Source organism: Carassius carassius, chromosome 30, assembly GCF_963082965.1.
Source record: "Carassius carassius chromosome 30, fCarCar2.1, whole genome shotgun sequence".
Lineage (NCBI taxonomy): Eukaryota > Metazoa > Chordata > Actinopteri > Cypriniformes > Cyprinidae > Carassius > Carassius carassius.
In genome coordinates, this window is record NC_081784.1 from 5687227 (window position 1) to 5705740 (window position 18514).

Consider the following 18514-nt stretch of genomic DNA (forward strand, 5'->3'; position numbering starts at 1 on the left):
TACGGTATACTGTCCATGAAAGGTAATAAAAACAACTTCAAAGTAGTCCATGTGACATCAGAGGGTCAGTTAGAATTTGTTGAAGCATCGAAAATAGATTTTGGTCCAAAAATAACAAAAACTGCGACTTTATTCAGCATTGTCTTCCCTTCCAGCTCTGTTGTGAGTGCATTCACAACAATGCAGTGTGATGTCCGGTTCGCAAACGAATCATTCAGTTTAACCGGTTCTTCTTGAACCAATTCATCGAATCGAACTGAATTGTTTGAAACAGTTTGCGTCTCCAATAAGCATTAATCCACAAATGACTTAAGCTGTTAACTTTTTAAATGTGTCTGACACTCCCTCTGAGTCAAAATAAACCAATATCCCGGAGTAATTCATTTACTCAAACAGTACACTGACTGAACTGCTGTGAAGAGAGAACTGAAGATGAACACCGAGCTGAGCCAAATAACGAACGAAAGATTGACTCGTTCTCGAGTCAAGAACCGGTTGCATTGGTTTTTGGATCACCAGTAGTGATGCGAAGTTCGGTTCTTTTCCGCGAACCGGTTCTTTCGGATAGTTCGATTCAATAAACCATTTGAAATATTCACCGGCTCTTTTGCGCTCGACGTAATGCCATTGGCGATGTTTTCCCTTCATTAAAGCCTTCGGTTTACCCGCGCTCATAACATTAGCACAGAATCAGTTCAGAATCAATCATCAAAAAAAAAACAGTTCAGTTCAGACGCGCTGTGTGTCAGTCTGCTTCACGCTGAATCACACAACACATGCACAGTATCATCAGCTCCTCGGTTCTCAAATCGGACGCGTCCGACAAAAATGGTTCTCAATTCAGTGTACGAATAAATGTTGAATAAATTATTAATTATTATTGTTCTAAGTAGTTTGAAGAGAAACATTTTTTAATCTTTATCCCCGATATATATTTTATAATCAGGAAGAGAGTGGGGGGGTCAAATGGAGGGTCAAGGCGTTTTTTGGCAGGGTCTTGAGACCCCCCCCCGGCACCGCCGGTGATGTTAAATGGTGGTTGCCTAGTCTATGAATGGTACACCCCCCTTAGCTCACAGAAGTGGTTTGACACAAGTCCTCAGCAGCCAATGACATTTACCCATTCAAATAGATTTTTAAGAGTAGTTCACGAGTATTTAAAACATATTTCACGCGTATTTCATGTGTATTTAACATTAAATACACGTATTTAATGCGCTGATTTTTCAAGCGTAAACAACACAAGCTTAACGCGTTAAATACGTGTTGTTTACGCCTGAAATCCGCGTATTTAACGCATTGTTGACGTGTTAAAATGAACCTGTTTTTGATCCTTTTGGCTTTCCATATGCGGCGGATCTAATGCACTGACTTCATTACTCATTCATATAATACATTCACACACACATGCACACAAAAGGTTACATAGTTTGATGCTGTAATTAATAAAGTGGAAACCAATCTTTTAACACTCTTTTTTAAGTCTTAAAGTCTGTCATAATATTTAACACTTTATAAAATAATGAAATTATCTTCCTTTTTTGGTCGACCCAAAACTACACTAAAAATAAATTGGTGTAGAAACTATTTTCACTCAGCACTAGTTAATTTCACAATAATTAGTTGAAGGACTGAAATTGTATTTTATTGTAAAACGTAGGCCTACTTATAACATATGTTATTCCTAATTTTTTTTATGCCTACTCAGATAGGCTAATATCTATCACACATATTCAAGAAAAGATGTATAAAAAGAAAAATATGCTCCATCTTTCTTTCTTTCTTTCTTTCTTTCTTTCTTTCTTTCTCTCTTTCTTACTTTCTTTCTTTCTTTATTTCTAATGAAATTCTAAATACATATTTTAGTGCTTTGACCTTTTCTTTGTTCAGTGTATGACACACACATGTAAAAATTTAACATTGTATCAACTTTAACCCATATGTAATTGGCTCATGCACAGTATAAACATCATGAAATCCACCATCTTGGCTCAAGGGGGATGGGTTCTGGCTACTCCAAATAGGTTCTAAAGTATAAACATTTTCACGCTGGGTTTGGTTACAGTGTGTATGGCAAAGTCAGGGAAGTCACGCAAAGGTAGTTTAACTCTTTGCAGAACTCCAGTTCACAGCATATACAGAGAAAGAAACGTCACACTCCATTATGTCTGTATATGAATCAATGCTGCTGATTGTTAGCTTTGATCAGATGACAAAGACCTACCTCCTTGCATCACGAGGATCATGCATATTCATAATTAAACCAAGGTTGCAGATTAGTCGAGACATTTTGCTTTGGCAAAACAAAAGAAAAATATATATATATATAAAAATATGATGTTTAGATCATTTTTACAATTTATTTTTACATGTAAAATTCACCCTTTCATAGTCCAAATATACTATATTAAAGTAATTCTCCATCTTATACAATTTTGCATCTCAGATAAATCAATGTTGATTACACTTTTTTTTATTTGGTTTTATATTTTCCGAATACAAAAATGTTAAGAAAATTATTTATTTTATTTTATTTTATTTTATTTTATTTTATGCAGTCTAAGTTAGTGAATGTAAATAAATATGATGGTTCTTGTGGTCTAAATTTCAGTAAATAAAATTAATTGTTAATACTTTTAAATCTCAAATAAATTAATTTTGGTTTGATATTTTATTTGGTTTGTTATGAAACAAAAGCAAAAATGCAAAGATAATTTTTATTTTTATTTTATCATATTTTATTTTAAGTGTTTTGATGGTTCTTGTGGTCTAAAATTCTGTAAATATGTAAAAGCCTGCTGAGTCACGTCAGACTTTGTGACTCTTGACCAAGTGTGAATGAGTCTGGATACTTTTATGAGTTTATGAGTGAACAATGTTATGTCTTTTAAGATAAACCACATATGAACTGCAGACATGTTTTGTTTCATAGCATGATTTTATTTTTTTAATGCCTGTAGTTAATAGGTAATATTTTAATTTAATGACCATGTCAAGGCAATATATTTTGGTTTGCTCCAAATACATAATGCATCTACATGGCTATATAATTCAAAACGTGTCTTAAACCGGCTTTGATGAAAACCGATCAAAATCCTATTTATCTAAATCTGAGTCTCATTCAGGTGCAAATGGTTCTCATCACTTAGTACTGCACACGATTGTTCTGGTACCACAGTTAACTCTCATTCTTCAACACAGTCTTGTCCCAGCTGCTTGGAAAGGGAACATCTGCTGATATACACACTGCAAAATGGCTCCTTCCCTTTGTGAACCCTCCAGCACTGGGATGAGGACACTGCCGGGCCTTTGAAGACTAGTGAGTTGATGATCTCCCCCTGACCTGATGGGACGTAAAGCTTTCGGGCTTGGGTTACCCATTGCCGCACACTCTCACAATTTATTTCTGTGCTCCTTTGTGTTCAGGCCCATGTATTAATCACTGAGCTCTTAGTTTACAATTCAGCCTCTATCACAGGACAGTCTCTTGCACAGCTCATACGTGAATAGTTTAATAGCAATAACAATTTTGTTTAATAAAAATTTATAATAGCTATAAAATACTATATATAGGTATATATATGTGTGTGTGTGTGTGTGTATATATATATAAAATTATATGATCATTAAGTTATGGCATGTTTTACATTAACAACAACTAATTACAAAAATGTTCAACTTTTTTTAAGTTGTACGAGGTTCAACTAATTTTTAAACCATTTTAATGTAATTTAAGTTGAAGTTTATTGTACTTAAAAAATTAAGGCAGCAACTTCTTTTTTTACAATGTATATATACACATTAAATATTCAATACATTAACTTTTGTAAATGACATGTCAAAAACAAGATCTTCAATAAACATTTTAACTAATATTTTATTTTTATATTTTGACAAAAATAATATTCCGACAACCATTTTCATAATAAAATAATGCTCTTTAACTGAAAAATATTAACAACTCTAAATTTGCAATAAAAATATTCAAGGAGGAAAATAACTAGTAAAAGTGTCATTTTACAAATCAAATACCCTCAAATTCTCTAAAATCACAACAGAATCCTTAGAATCTAAAGAAACATTATGATACTGACAGAATCTTTGACCCTGGAAAATCAAACGCTGTCAAAACCATATAAACAGCCAAGCCCAACGAGGAAAACTTTTGACAGAATTCATACAATCCGTCTGAATGCTGAATCACTATTTTTGCATTGTAAATGAGTGATCATAGAATATACAATATAAAACATTGTGATACACAGGTGTGCATACTGTGAGCAACTCAATACATTTGAATTTAAAAGGACATTTTCATTGCTAAACATTAACATCAGTCTCTGGTGTATGTTTTACAAAAAGTACAATATAATCATCTGCCAATGTGGACCAAATACACACACACACACACACACACACACACACACACACACACACACACACACACACACACACACACACACACACACACACACACACACACACACACCCATAACCACACATATACATTTATATAAATATTATTTATAGAGCGATAAAGCACACAATTGTATGTACATTTATTAATATAACAAAAGGTTTGTACCTGTACAACATTTTTTGTCACTCATCATGCTTAATATTAAGACAGCTAGCAGCAAAAATGAATCGCTGTACATGGGATTTATAGCGGCCCTAAAAGTAATTGCACACTTTTGCAATACTTAAACTGTTTTCAAAAACAAATATTTAAAAAACAAAACAACAAAATATCAAGCCATATAGCATTTTTTCAGAATGTAGGATACTTGTCTTTTTTCATTACATTTTCAAAATGTCTTTTTGCTAAATTTTATGTTCTTAAAAAATAAATACCACTTGAACTAATACGTCATTGATCTAAAGTAATTATTATAAGTGTGGCTTCATTGTCTAACACTTTCCAGGGTCCCTGTATCAACACAGAATAAGGTAGTGTTAATATAGAAAAAGAAATCTGGAGAACTAAGCTCAGGTTCACAATGTTAAAGCTAAAATATAAAATAAAATTGTGGCATGTACATGACGTTAATGGACAAGCTAATTTCCTGAGCGCAAGAAACTGTATGATACACAGTTCTTGATAAAGCAAAAAGACACCTTCAAAAACTTCCTACTCTTTATATTCAGCCTTCAAAAGAGTCTGAGCTATAATGGGCAATCAAACTTGTAAACATTACAGTTATAAACAGTATTTCTCAGCAAACTGATGAATCACATAAAGATTGTTGTGTATTATGTGATTCCCTTCTAATTTAGCAATAAAATATAAGGACGATTTAGCAAACCCCATAGTACCTTCATCGTCATACAGTTTAAAATTATAAAGCAGCAACCAAAAAAAAAAAATGGCATAGAGAACCCAAGATGCAAGCTATTTTTCTTCAGGTCATGAGTCAACTGTTATAAGTTCATAAAGCTGGCTTTAAATAGGAGGTTTATATTTACTGTTCTGTGATGAAAAAAATAAGATAACAGATCAGGTTTTGGCCCTGTGCATTTTGGAGTGGCTTTAGACCCCAGTATCCAAAAAAAAAGTACACAAGAGAGATGTAATTCAGATCAAACTGTTATTTGTACAATGTGATTTAGCAGGATTAACCTCCTTTGTTGGTCCTGGAACAACATTTCTAGCAAGCAATCATAGTTCTAAGACTTGCAACCCTAAGCATAACCTACCTCTAAAATCCAAGACAAATGATTGGTTGAAAAGAACATTGTTCAAGCCCCTTAAATCTAACCTTAAAATCTGATTGGCTATCGAGCTGGAATGTTGTTTAAGAACCAACAAGGATGTTGATCCAGGAACATGTCCTACTCTGCTGAATCACATTAAGCTGACAGACAGGGCCACACAGAATCCACACCCACAGAACTACAAAGAACTGGAACGGCTGTCACTTAATATATTTAGACAAATCTGATCATGTTTCTAGCTACCAATGAGAATGTAGTGCTGTCATATCTGTTTAACAAATTTTACCATGTTTAAACCCATTGCACAGATTTTCCCACAAAATTGCAGCAGAAAATGTTAAAATTCAGCTCGTTCTGCTTTGTAATCATCGCACCGCTTCTGAACCACACATTGGCACTTGGTTCATAGCTTAACCTGGTCTTCAACATCGGATTACAAAGCTCTCAGGGACACTCTGTGAAGCACTGTGAGACTTCATTACACTCCTGCTACCAAAAGCGACAAAAAAAATCCACAAATGGGCAACCAAAATACATTCACTTTCCACAAGTCAAGCTTTTGTTGTGGTAAAAAGAGGAGAAACATTCAGTGCAACCCTTGCTTGAACAAAGGGGTCTTTTCCACAGCTCTGTGGGCTTATTAAAAGAGGAGAAGGCCATGAAGATGGCCTGAGGCTGGTCAGTATGTGTTATCTGCGGCAGGCATAAGCATTTATATTCTTGATGACGTAGAAGCCGATAGATACAGGTGGCATGGCTATCGTTCTTCCAGCCCTGAGCGTCCGTGGCTTCAGCTCAGGAAATGTCTCATTATCCACCATACGCAAGGGCTCTCCGTTCAGCTGCACAGACCTGCAGAGCAAAGGGATGTGTGTTAGGATGCTGCAGGTGGGAGGACTGCAAGATGTTTTATATCAAATCAAATCACTTTTACTGTTACATCACCAACACACTATAACAATATACACAATATAAACAGTATACAATTAGACATACTTTACAGTTAACGATACACCTTATACACAACAATATACACCATTAATATCCGAAAGTACAGACTATATCAAATGTGAGAACTGCAGATTCTCAGTGAGGAACCTTAATACAAAATTAGCTGGTTTTAGGACCCAGTTACATCAAGTGCAAAGGGAGTGTCCAATATTAGTAAACCCTCTAATCGTGCACTAGAGAGCGCCACAGCTGCATTATCAATCTTACAGAGGACACAAACATCTCAAATATGACTGTTTGAAACACCCTGATGCTGCATACTATACAGAAGACTGGGGTTTGTAATATTATAAAAGTCTTTACTGCATCCTTGATGATTAAATGATAAAAAATTATATATATATTTAATGCTAAATGTAATACAAAATATAACTATATATAATTTACTGATTCCAGTGCTTTCTTTACAGGCAAAAGAAGGTCACACTGCATTGTGGAATATAATATTCTAAACAATATGCAAATATATTAGGTAATTTGTATATTTGTATAATGTGTACTTATTACTATAAAAACTAATAAAATAGTGTGCTATTCTGAGCACAGCCAGGGATTCTGTCATCTTCCTTACCATCAAGATATATACAACAACTGAAGAAGAAAAAAATAATAATAACGTCATCTTTGTCAGTGGTCCACATAATAGTTGACGGTATCCATTATCATAGTATGAAAAAAGTACTAAGGAAGTCAAAGACTACCATTAACTGTTTGGTAACCAACAGTCTTCAGATCGTCTTTTGTGTTCAACAGAAGAAAGAATTTCATACAGAACATGGTGACATAATTTTCCTTTTTTTGGATGAACTATTCCTTTGACATGAGTCTAATCACATGTTACTGTTTCCTAACAGATGGAGGTGTAGATATTCTTATGAAAAACGATTCACTCTTGGTTTGGAGAAACATTTGTAAAGAAAGGCGCTGTCTAGTCCCTGACCATTTCCTATAGTCATACTCTTCCAGCAGACATCTGGATCATCCATCCCATCCCATCGCCTCATCTTATGATGCCACAGACTGGAATGATCAGTAGGCTGAGTTTGCTTTGGGCCTGAAGCCCTTCTGAAGCGCAGTGTGACGGCACGCATCAGTCACAACCCAATCAACTTTCCCCTGGGGAGGATGTATGCTCAGGAGTTCAAAGCAGACAGAAGTATGTAAGAACACAGTCAGCGGTGTATCGCTCAGGGTTTCTGCAGAGGAAGATCAGCATTTCCTTTGGATAGAATGTAAATTGAATTAAAGCCTCCAGATAGTTCTGGAGCTCTAACAACCTCTGGCGACAGATGTAGGTATGTGTTTAAGAAATGAAAAGACCTGAAAAGACAAACCCTTCAAGGCACAGAAAGATCACAAACATCAGCCGTGATCACACAGTAGCTCTGGTTTGAGAAACTCCAGGTCTGAAGTTCTTAACACTGTTATGTCTCAGACTCGAAAGATATTTTTCAGATCAGCTTAAACATTAAACAGATTTTAAGGCTTAAAAAAGAAAAGCAGGTACTGTAACTTAAAGAGCTGTTCCTATATGCACTGCTTTTTTATTTTTTATTTTAAAGAAAACTTTAGAAAACTTTTAAGCATTTAAAAACGTGTACTCTTTTTCTAAATATTACAAATTAGAATAGTAGACCTAGTCCTAAAAATAATGATTTTCTGTAATAATGTGGTTAATATAGAGCAAGCCTTTAAAATGTTACAAAAAATGCTTTAAAAATAATAAAAAATAATGTATATAAAATAAAAATCATATGTATTATATTATACAATTTATATATATATATATATATATATATATATATATATATATATATATATATACATACACACACACACACACACACACACTTTATAAAATTTATATTATCATATATAATAATATATATTATATTATTATTTTAACTTATAACTGTTTTCTGTTTTAATATATTTTAAATGAACTTATTCATGTGACCGCAAAGCTAAAGAACAGAATTTCTTCTAAATACATGTTTGTCACTTTTGATCAATTTAATGCATCCTGTTATAAAAATAAAAATATTTACATCCTTTTAAAAATAAAATATTAATTGATAATATAAATATTAAATGTACTTATAATTTATAGTACATTATATTATATATTATTAATATTAAAATTTAAAATAACTCTTTTCTATTTTATACATTTATACCAAAAGATGAACAGAATTTCTTTAAAAACAGAGTACTTTTTTGGTACCAATGTAAAAGTCTTCAAAGTCACTTTTAATAATTTAATGCATAGTATGAATTTCTTTAAAAATATATTATATACATATATTTATTTAAACAGAAATGGTAATAGCAGAAATAATTGTTACAATATTATTTAATTTATATTTGAAATGAGAGCTGAAAGACTGTAAATGTCAGGTAAGTGTCCCTATAGCTCTCAGAAAACCCTTTTCTCTCTTTGTTTCCATTTTAAGTGACAGAAATATGATTCAAAACAGACAAAGACAGATCGGCCGAAGACTGTAGGGAAAAAGTCTCCTTGAAAAGAGCAACTCTGTCTGAGAGTGTTTAAGTGTGACCCCACAAAATGAGCAGTTAATTTCCCTGCATATGCGTTACAGAGGAGTTAAGCAGTGGAATGTGTCATGAGTAACTTTATAGTCTGCCTGTATATGTTACTCACTGAATTTGCTCTGGAAAACACTGATTCAGCCCATATGGAGCTGAGGGCATTTCTGAAGACAGAAATATGCTGCACATTTCAACATTTCTGACTGCACGAACATAATATATGGTGGGAATTCTAGACTAATTAACCCAATAACTGTATTTTATGAGAATAAAATGTATAAAAACGACAGACTTGGCCATCAATTTGCAGGACTTTGAGTTTCTTCAGAATGAAAATGTAGTCTTTTCATATTTCTATAAATATTATCGAGCATGGTGAGTGGATGGTTTATGATTATTAACCGTGGGAATGGTTCTGTCAAAACACACATGATTAAAGGTTTGTTTTCATACTGGTCTCTGAGAGATTGCTCTCTGTGATATAACTGGTAATTACTCTATGCTTCCTCCGAATATTCCTTTCTATCCTTCATTCTATTTTTCAGCATAGATTTACTGAAAGAGGTTCTGTTTCTCTGATCAACACCGTGATCGTGTTTTTAAAGTATCATGCTTAACTCCCAATAATAGAAGTTAAGCTCAGACAGAGGTGGCCTTCTGGATCACAATTTCTCTAAAGAAAAAAAAACAAAAAAAAAACCCCTGGTTGAAATTCAAGCTGAAAGCTGCTGACAAAACGATTGCCAACATCTGCCCCGACCGAAGCTGCATTTCACTGTACACTCAGTTTGAATTGAGCTTCAATAAACCAACACAATGTTATTACGCTAATTCAATTGGATTGTCCATGTTTAATGGACGTTTTGATGTTTTGTTCTTGGCTTCAAATTATTTCTAGTGGAAAACTCAAAACAGAAAACTCTATGGTGTCTTTGAGTGAAAAATATGATGTGTTTCTAAACAGCCGAATAAAAATACAGACAAACTGTGAATCAAATCAGAGCGAAATGGAGTGTTTGTGACCAGCGAGGATGTCCGTTAAGTGAATCACATTTGTGAAGTTTCTCATTCATGACTAATGTCTTGTTGGTTGAACAAGCTATTAGAATTAACCTGTCAAGACCAACTAAAGGTAATATTTTAAATACATTTGCTGAGCTATTCTGCTAGTATCCACTGTATGACGCATTTCTGTGATAGAAACATTGAGAAGAGCTTCAGCCAGAAGAATTCAAAAGAAAACATCCACAAGATTCAAGATAGACGTTGTTTGTTATAGCTGTACTTTGGCTTTATCAAGTATAAGTGAGCCCAACAAGATAATCCTCATATCCCATTTAAGAGTTTGAGAGGATGAACAGACTATGTTTTTATGACCCAGGCCTCTATTTGGCCCTTTCCATGATTAGGTTAGTGTTGGCGAAACGGGATCCTCATTTGTGCAAGAGTTTAGATATTTAGTCAGAAAACAGTTAGCACAGCTATGTGTGCAGACTGTTATAGAGCACTAGATTTATCTGTTCCGTCTGAGTTAATATGTTTAGAAAAGCAACAACACTCTGCGTTGATTATTATAGTAAACCGAGAACAGAAGCATAAACCACTTTAAAGTAAGCCGAGGTCAGAGATCTGAGATATCTAGTAATTCAATTATACATAAAAACAGATATATGATATGATATGATATGATATGATATGATACGATACGATACAACTTAAAATATAACTTAAAATATAACTGTGGAATATAATTTACCGGTACTAAAATTTAAATACACTATAAAATGGAATTGTATTTATTGTATTTAATTTAATATAATAATATAAATAATGCAACATAAAACCTTAAACCTAAAAAAACATTTAACAAAATCAAATTAAATGAATTCCGTCTCTCAGTAAATCGCTGTCATAGATCATGGCTTACATGGAGTGAAGTCCATTTGTGCCGAAGGGCTGTAACAGGTATTGGTGAACAGTTTTATTTCGTAAAGTCCCGGCCAGCTTGATTTTCTTCCGTGAGCGATGAAGGTTAATGATGTAGATGGTTATGGACCCTTTGACATAATCATGACTGCAGGAGAGAGAGAGAGAGAGAGAGAGAGAGAGAGAGGGAGAAAACATAAAAAAATTATAATATTCAGTAGCTGATTTCTGACCATATGACACTTTAAATGCTGCTGAATATTCTGCTTTGTCATCACAGGAATACACTACACTTAAAAAAAATATTCAAATAGAAAACAGTTATTTTACATAGTGATAATATTTTACAATATTACTGTTTGTATTTTGAATGCAGCCTGGGTGAATATAACATATTAAGTCAGATAATGTAATACACTTGAATAGCAAAACAAATCAATACATTTGAAAGAATATGGGCAGATACTGCAGCTAAAATGTATCTAACTCTCCTAAATCATCATCCGAAATTCCACATGCATTGTTCACGAACATACTACAATACTGACAGAAACATTGAGTCTGTTCCCAGAATTCCATTTACAAGAGACAATGTGTTATATTTTACAAAGGCTCAAACCCTTGTGTGATTTAATTTCAGTAAACAATAACCAAATTATAAAGTACTGTATATAAGCAAAGGAGGCCCCAGGACTACGTCATGCAAAAGAGCTGATTGTTTTCATATAACAACTGTAAAAGCATTAGCTCCCCTCCCAAATTCACTGGGGTAGCAAAAGCTTTATATGTGTTGGATGATCGTGCTTATGTTACAGTGACTCCAGCATACTGGTCCTTGTTTTCAGGGTAATACCGCCGAAGAGTAAGCTTAAGGGAATATTAACTGAAGATAAGTATCTGCCAACATGATTAGGCAAACATGATAAAATTCAATAAGGATTCTAACGTAAAGGCAAGGAAAACATAGCTGCAGTGCATGAATACCACATGTTGTAAAGGCCCAACTGCACCGGTCAGAGCTTGGCTTTTGTCAGGCAAGCCTGTTAGTAATCTCACCAGTCACAAGCGACCCGGGCCATGTGCATCTTTACACCTTGGTGCACAGTGCATAGAGTTCAAGGGAAAAATTCAGGAATGAGACAAACCCGAGACTGTGTAATGAAAACATCTCTCATGTCATGTGATACATGTGTGGTGTCTCAGTTTTAATAGACTTTGGTAACTTGGGTAGATATTTTCCAGAAGGGTGCATTAGATCAGACGAACAGATCTAAAAATGATAAACATTGTCCAAGACTTTGAAAACAATGTGCCTCTCCAGCATTCTCATGGGGAACGTAAACACGGAATCCTTTGTTTGATGTCAGCGAATGGTCCTGGGGAAATGTGGAACGGAGAAACCACTCAAAGCACCAAAAAGGAGGCCTGTTTTGTATAAGGGTGTTGTGATGGATTAGTGAAGATACCGAAAGCATATCCAAGACTTGTCTGACTGTCCATTTTAACCACTAATAGAACAAAAACTTGAAAGAAGCTGGAGGAATGAGACCCCAATGTCTGCAAACTGCTTAAGAAACAACAACAAAAAAGTGTTTTGGAACATAGTTCACCCTTCCACTGACATACAGGAAATTTAAATCACAATTTAAATATTATCATTGTTGACATTTAAGAGGGTCATTTCAATAAAAAAACATTTTCATTTAAATAAAGTTGCCTGTCAATTATCAATAAACAGTCAACGTCACCTTGCCACTGGAAAGGCAAAGCAAAAGCAATGCATTTAGTGAACAGGTTTTAGTTGTAGACCAGCTGTTTTGGGTTTCATGCCATATACAGACATTACGTGTTCGGTTTGATGGATAAGACACAAGGTGATGAGATTTTGAACGCAGCCCAAAACTCTGTCATCTGTACACCAACCAGGAGTTTTGTAACCAGATAACATCATTCTACTTTCAAATATCTCCTAGTTGCTGAAACTCTCTCAACTAAAGAATAAGATATTAAAAGAAGAACATTCAAGTGCATTTTAAAGAAGCTATTAATACATATTCGATGTCAGAGCTAACATGCAATTCAAAGAATCATCCAATTACAAGCCAATGCCTAAACTGCAGTGTTTTTTCGAGCAATGACTTACATAGCATTGGGAAGCAAAAAGAAAATGTCTAAAAGAAAATAAAAAATCTTTAAATGTCTCTCACTTAAGTAGCTTTTGGTAGACTGATTCATTTTAGTGATTCAATTCATTTTAGTGATTCAGTGATTCATTCTAGTGATTTAATCATTCTTTTTTTTTTGTGATCCAGAAATTCACTCAAGCTTCTTATGCTTTTTTTAATTTAACAAAATATGCAAATGTTGGTAAAGCTTTTGAATCAATTAATAATACAGATAATGACATTTCTAGTTTAATGTTGTTATCTAGATTTAGATCCTCACAGTTATTGCCATAAAAACTGCTCTCATTATAAATAAAAATGATAATATATGTGTTAAATACATTGCTGTTCAAAAGTTTAGGGTCAGAAAAGAAGCATCAGTTTTCACAAAAAAAAAAAAAAAAGGTAATGCAAATGTTTTCAAGATTGATAAAAACAATATTTAAGTAATTACATCAATTGCATAAAAAAAGTTAAATTAAATTGAAATTACATTCTTCCACACTGCTGTTTTACAGTTTTTTCCCTTCCAAATAAATGCTGCTTTGGGGACCACAACTTTTGAATGGTGCATTTAAAAAAGATATACAGTAATACCATTATAAAGCTTTCATGTTTTTGTTGACTGTACTTCACATTACAAGTAGTTTTCCCAAAACTATTTTTTGTACATTTTTCAGCAAAAGCGTCAGTCCTGCAGGAATCCTGAAGCCATAGACCTGTGGTAGCAATGCACAGAGCTGTAACTGAGCTGAGACACGAGGATCTGTAGTCCGTAATCCTACACTACTACTGAAAAGCTGGCAGGTCCCCCTCACATCATTCCGGGGTAATAGATAATCATCAAAGGGAACGATGGCACTTTTATTTGGCCTGGGTACAGACCTTTCTATTGTCCCGCAGCTCTACTCTCCTCACCTGCCTGAGCCTCTGGTGTCTTTCAGCACCTCTCACACTGCAGAAAGAGACTCCACACACTTGACAATTGATACTTGTTAAATTTTATGGGCTCCCACTCTGAAAGAGAGGCTGTCTGGACTCTGTAATTTATGGGTTCGAGAATGAGCAAGTAAGCCTTAAAATCTTCCACTACGGCTATGTACTCAGATGACGGGTGTCTGTGTGGAGATAATGCTACAGGTTAAAAAAAAAATTTTTTTTATCTCATTATAATAATGTATTTGCTGTATATGCTGAAGTTCTTTTTCAAAATCTAACAAGCAGCCTACCTACAGAGCATTTTAAGGCATCACAAGTGCGTTCCTGACATCAAGTCAACATCAACATTTCACTGACTTCTAAGAAATTTTCACATTGGGTTAATCAAGTGGCAACCAAACACGGCACCAAAACTGTTGATTGTACAAAATTAAATTACAGTGGTTTCATGCTCTCTGCATCCATTATTCCACCACTATGGTTGAAACAAACCATGTTTATTTCTATTTGAAGTGAAGCCGTATTTAATGTAAATGTCAATAAGATTATGTTTTTTAAAAAAATATTATGCAGCACAACAACGAACAATAATACTTAATGTTTCTTAAAGGAGCTATGTGGAGGTTTTTACTTAAAAAAAAAATCTTTAAGATAGAGTTTTCATTTGTACATGTATGAGCCAACCATGATGTAAAAAAAAGAATGACACCTCGACTGTCCACCACGGTTGCCTCTATCAGCCTGTAGGCTCAATTGTGTGTGGAGGAGTCGGGCCCGAATTGGCGCGAAAATTCACAAAATGTGACGTCATGCGAGTTCTCGTCTACTTGGGCTTACAACCGTACGGCACGCCAGCCATTATAGTAAGCAGCGGCAATAGTGTTTTCAAATGGAGTCTGCGGATGGAAAGAAGCGACCAGCCTTCAGCACAATTCAGACACCCACAGAACCTCCTCGTAAGTTAAAAAAAATAAAAAGAGCGTGCGCACTGAGAACGAGCATGAGACTGGCTGCAGTTCCTCTAACGGCCACTGGTGTCAGTAACAGTTAGAAATTTCAGAACCTACGCAATGCTCCTTTAAGCACCAAATCAGCATATCAGAATGATTTCTGAAGGATCATGTGACACTGAAGACTGGAGAAATTGCTGCTGAATATTAAGCTTTGCCATTACAGGAATAGATTATCTTTTAAAATATCTTAAAATAGAAAACATTTCTTTAAAATTTTAATAATATATAATATGTAACAATATTGTTTTTTTTTTTGTATTTAGATCAAATAAATGGAGCCTAGGTGATCATTAAATACTTTTTTCAGCTATTTTAATATTCATATGAATAAATTACATTTTAAAATTAAATTTAAAAAAAGTTTTTACTTATTTATCTTTGATCACGTTTTCATTTTTAAAATATTTTCAACCCTAAACTTTTGAAAAAAAGTGTTTATATATTATTTTTAATCAAACAACTGCAAATTAATGTTATATAAATCAAATTGTATGATTTTTTTTTCTTTTTATATTAAGATATCAAAGCAGCCTACAAGGTTTTGTAACAGAATAGATATATTTGTATGAACTGATTTGACATCAGAGAGACTAATGAACGTACTTGTGAAAGCTGGTGCAGTGTGCATAGATGCGGAGTTTGTCCCGGATCACCTGTCCAGGGCGTGGTTTCCTCTGGAGACCTGCCACGTGCACCGCAAGCACCCTGGGGCCCACCAGACGTTTAAAGAGCAGAGATAACCAGTAATCCTACAATACCAACACACAAACACAAGTTACAAAATAAAAAGCATCACTGAGACATGTTTACTGAAGCTCTGCCATGTCAACACACGTCAGGTCAAGCTATTCTGCCATGGAGTCATGTTAGTGTGGTGCACCTCTGCACAAGAAACAGGATTCATGCAAGATGATTCTGGTTTAAGTACACTGGACAGATGTGGCATTCCTCCGCCAGCAGAAATCCAATTAATTCCAGCATCCTTCCATCTTTCAATGTAGTTTTAATTTTGGAATTGGGAAGGAGAAAGATGTAGAAAACTAAATTTGAAAAGTGTGTAGGTGTAATGTAAGTTCCTTTTCAGGAACTCGAGCTGCGTCGAAACGCTTTTGGGGAACGTCCCTGACGAGACCGACTCTGAATATCGTGTGCAATCAGTCCATCGGAAAGGCGTGACGTCACGGGCGGGGTGACGTAGCGACCAGGAAGCTATAAAAGCACGTGCCGTGCAGCTGGCTTCAGCTTCGAATCTGTCAGCAAGCGCTCTGTGTGTGCATGTGCAAAAGTCTGTCCTGTTGGTCCTATTTATTGTTGTCTGTCCCTTAGCTTAAAAAGATCGCTAAAACAGCTCAATATGCCTAAGCAGAAGCAAAAGACCAAACATTTGAAGGGCGATTCCAAGCCGCGTTACAGACTGTGTGTTCCTCCCTGCACTCGCTACATTACGAGCGGGGATACACACAGGCTGTGCGTGGCTTGCCTGGGATCGAAGCACGCTGAGTCGGCTCTCGAGGGGGCCGAATGCCCGCATTGCGAACGTTTGCCAATGCGGACGCTGCACTCGTGGGGTTCGCAGGTGGATCTGTCAGAAGGAATGGAGACGGGCCAGTCCTTATCTCCTTCCTCATCTGCCAGATCCGGCGCCCAAGCCCTGGGTTCGGAAGCACGCTCGTCGGTTTCTTCCCCCCAGGGTGAGGGATCAGCTCTTCACCTCTCGTCCTCCGAGGAGGTCGATGTGGAGACTGTTGCTGGGGATTCGCCACCCCTGTCGCCCCAGTATGAGGAGCTTTTGGAGGTGGTCACGCGTGCAGTAGATAAATTAAAAATCGACTGGCCTGCTGAAAAACAGACTGAGCCGCAGAGAAGCAAATTAGACGAACGCTTTCTGCGGCCGAAGCAACCACCTCCACGTCGGAGCCTTCCATATTTTCCCGATCTCCATGATGAGTTATCGAGATCGTGGAATCACCCGTATTCGACCCGCCTCTTTGGCCCTGATTCACTATATTATGGCAACGTGATGGGGCTGGGAGAGCGTGGTTATAGAGCGATGCCACGGGTTGAACAGACGCTCGCGGGCTATCTGTCACCCGGTTCGGCCTCGTCTCTAAAGGCTCCGACATTGCCCACTAAGCCACTTAGAGTTACATCATCGCTAGTGGGCAAAGGTTATGTGGCAGCAGGTCAGGCTGGGGCGTGCCTTCATACTATGGCAGTCCTGCAAGCTTATCAGGCTGACCTGCTGATAGATGTCGATGAGGGGGAGGGGATTAAGTCTGAAGATATTGAAGAACTCAGAAAGACCGCTGATCTCTCCCTCTGCGCCACTAAGGAGACCGCTCGCGCAATTGGGCGGTCTATGGCAGCCTTAGTGGCCGCGGAGAGGCATTTGTGGCTGACCCTGTCAGAAATTAAAGAACGAGACAGGGTCTGCCTCATGGACGCCCCGCTTCAAGCCTCGGGCCTGTTCGGCGACACAGTTAATACTGTCGTCGACAGGTTCCAGGAGGCGCACAATCAGGTGGCGGCGTTCCAGAGTTTCCTCCCTCGTCGCTCTCGTGGTGCATCTGGGCGGGAGATGACCACGCCACATACCGGCTCCTCACACCGGGAAGCGCAAAAGCATAGCGTCGCCACTCGTGCTCCCCCACGTCGGGACCGAGGGCAACGACGCTCTGAGTCCGGGGCTTCTAGGGCGAAAACCGATTTAAGATCTGTCATCGATTTAAGTCCTCGACGAAAAGATCATGATGCCAGGATCCAGAGGGTAGCCCCTGCTGGGGTAGAGCGCGGTTCACCTCATTACACGGTGCCCGTCTCACCTCAGTACCCTCAGGAGGTCGGTCTGCCAACCCTGCCAGAGCTTCAGGGCGCAGCGGCCTCCAGCGAGCACCACCCCCAGTTACTTCCGCCCGTGAGCGTAGCGGAGGTGGGATGCTCGCCGCCCCTTCGGGGGCCTCTTACACCAGAGGTCAGTCTCGAGAGACTGATTCCCTTAGTAGATTATTTAGCAGCGTGGAAGCTACTGCCAAATGTATCTCAATGGGTCCTGCGTACAATAGAAAGAGGCTATTGCATTTAGTTCGGTCATCCACCACCGAAGTTCAACGGGGTTACACCGACTGTGGTCGGCCCCCAGCAGGCTCTGGTTATGGAACAAGAAGTGAATACCCTATTAAGGAAGGAGGCCATCGA

The 18514-nt window shown here is 36.8% G+C and overlaps 1 protein-coding gene across 2 annotated transcripts in view; it reads right to left on the reverse strand.

Moving 5' to 3' along the window:
* Window positions 1–5479: 5479 nt before the first annotated feature.
* The window catches only part of LOC132111095 (inactive heparanase-2-like), a 64359-nt gene continuing 51324 nt past the window's right edge, over window positions 5480–18514 (reverse strand). Inside the window, exons 10-12 of one of the 2 annotated variants that reach the window (XM_059518264.1) lie at window positions 15923–16068; window positions 11204–11350; window positions 5480–6567 (exon numbers count right to left, since the gene is read on the reverse strand). In XM_059518264.1, the coding sequence (XP_059374247.1) occupies window positions 6405–6567; window positions 11204–11350; window positions 15923–16068 (456 nt within the window). In that variant the 3' untranslated portion in view covers window positions 5480–6404. The remainder of the gene's footprint in view (window positions 6568–11203; window positions 11351–15922; window positions 16069–18514) is intronic. The other variant, XM_059518265.1, reaches the window with a different exon arrangement.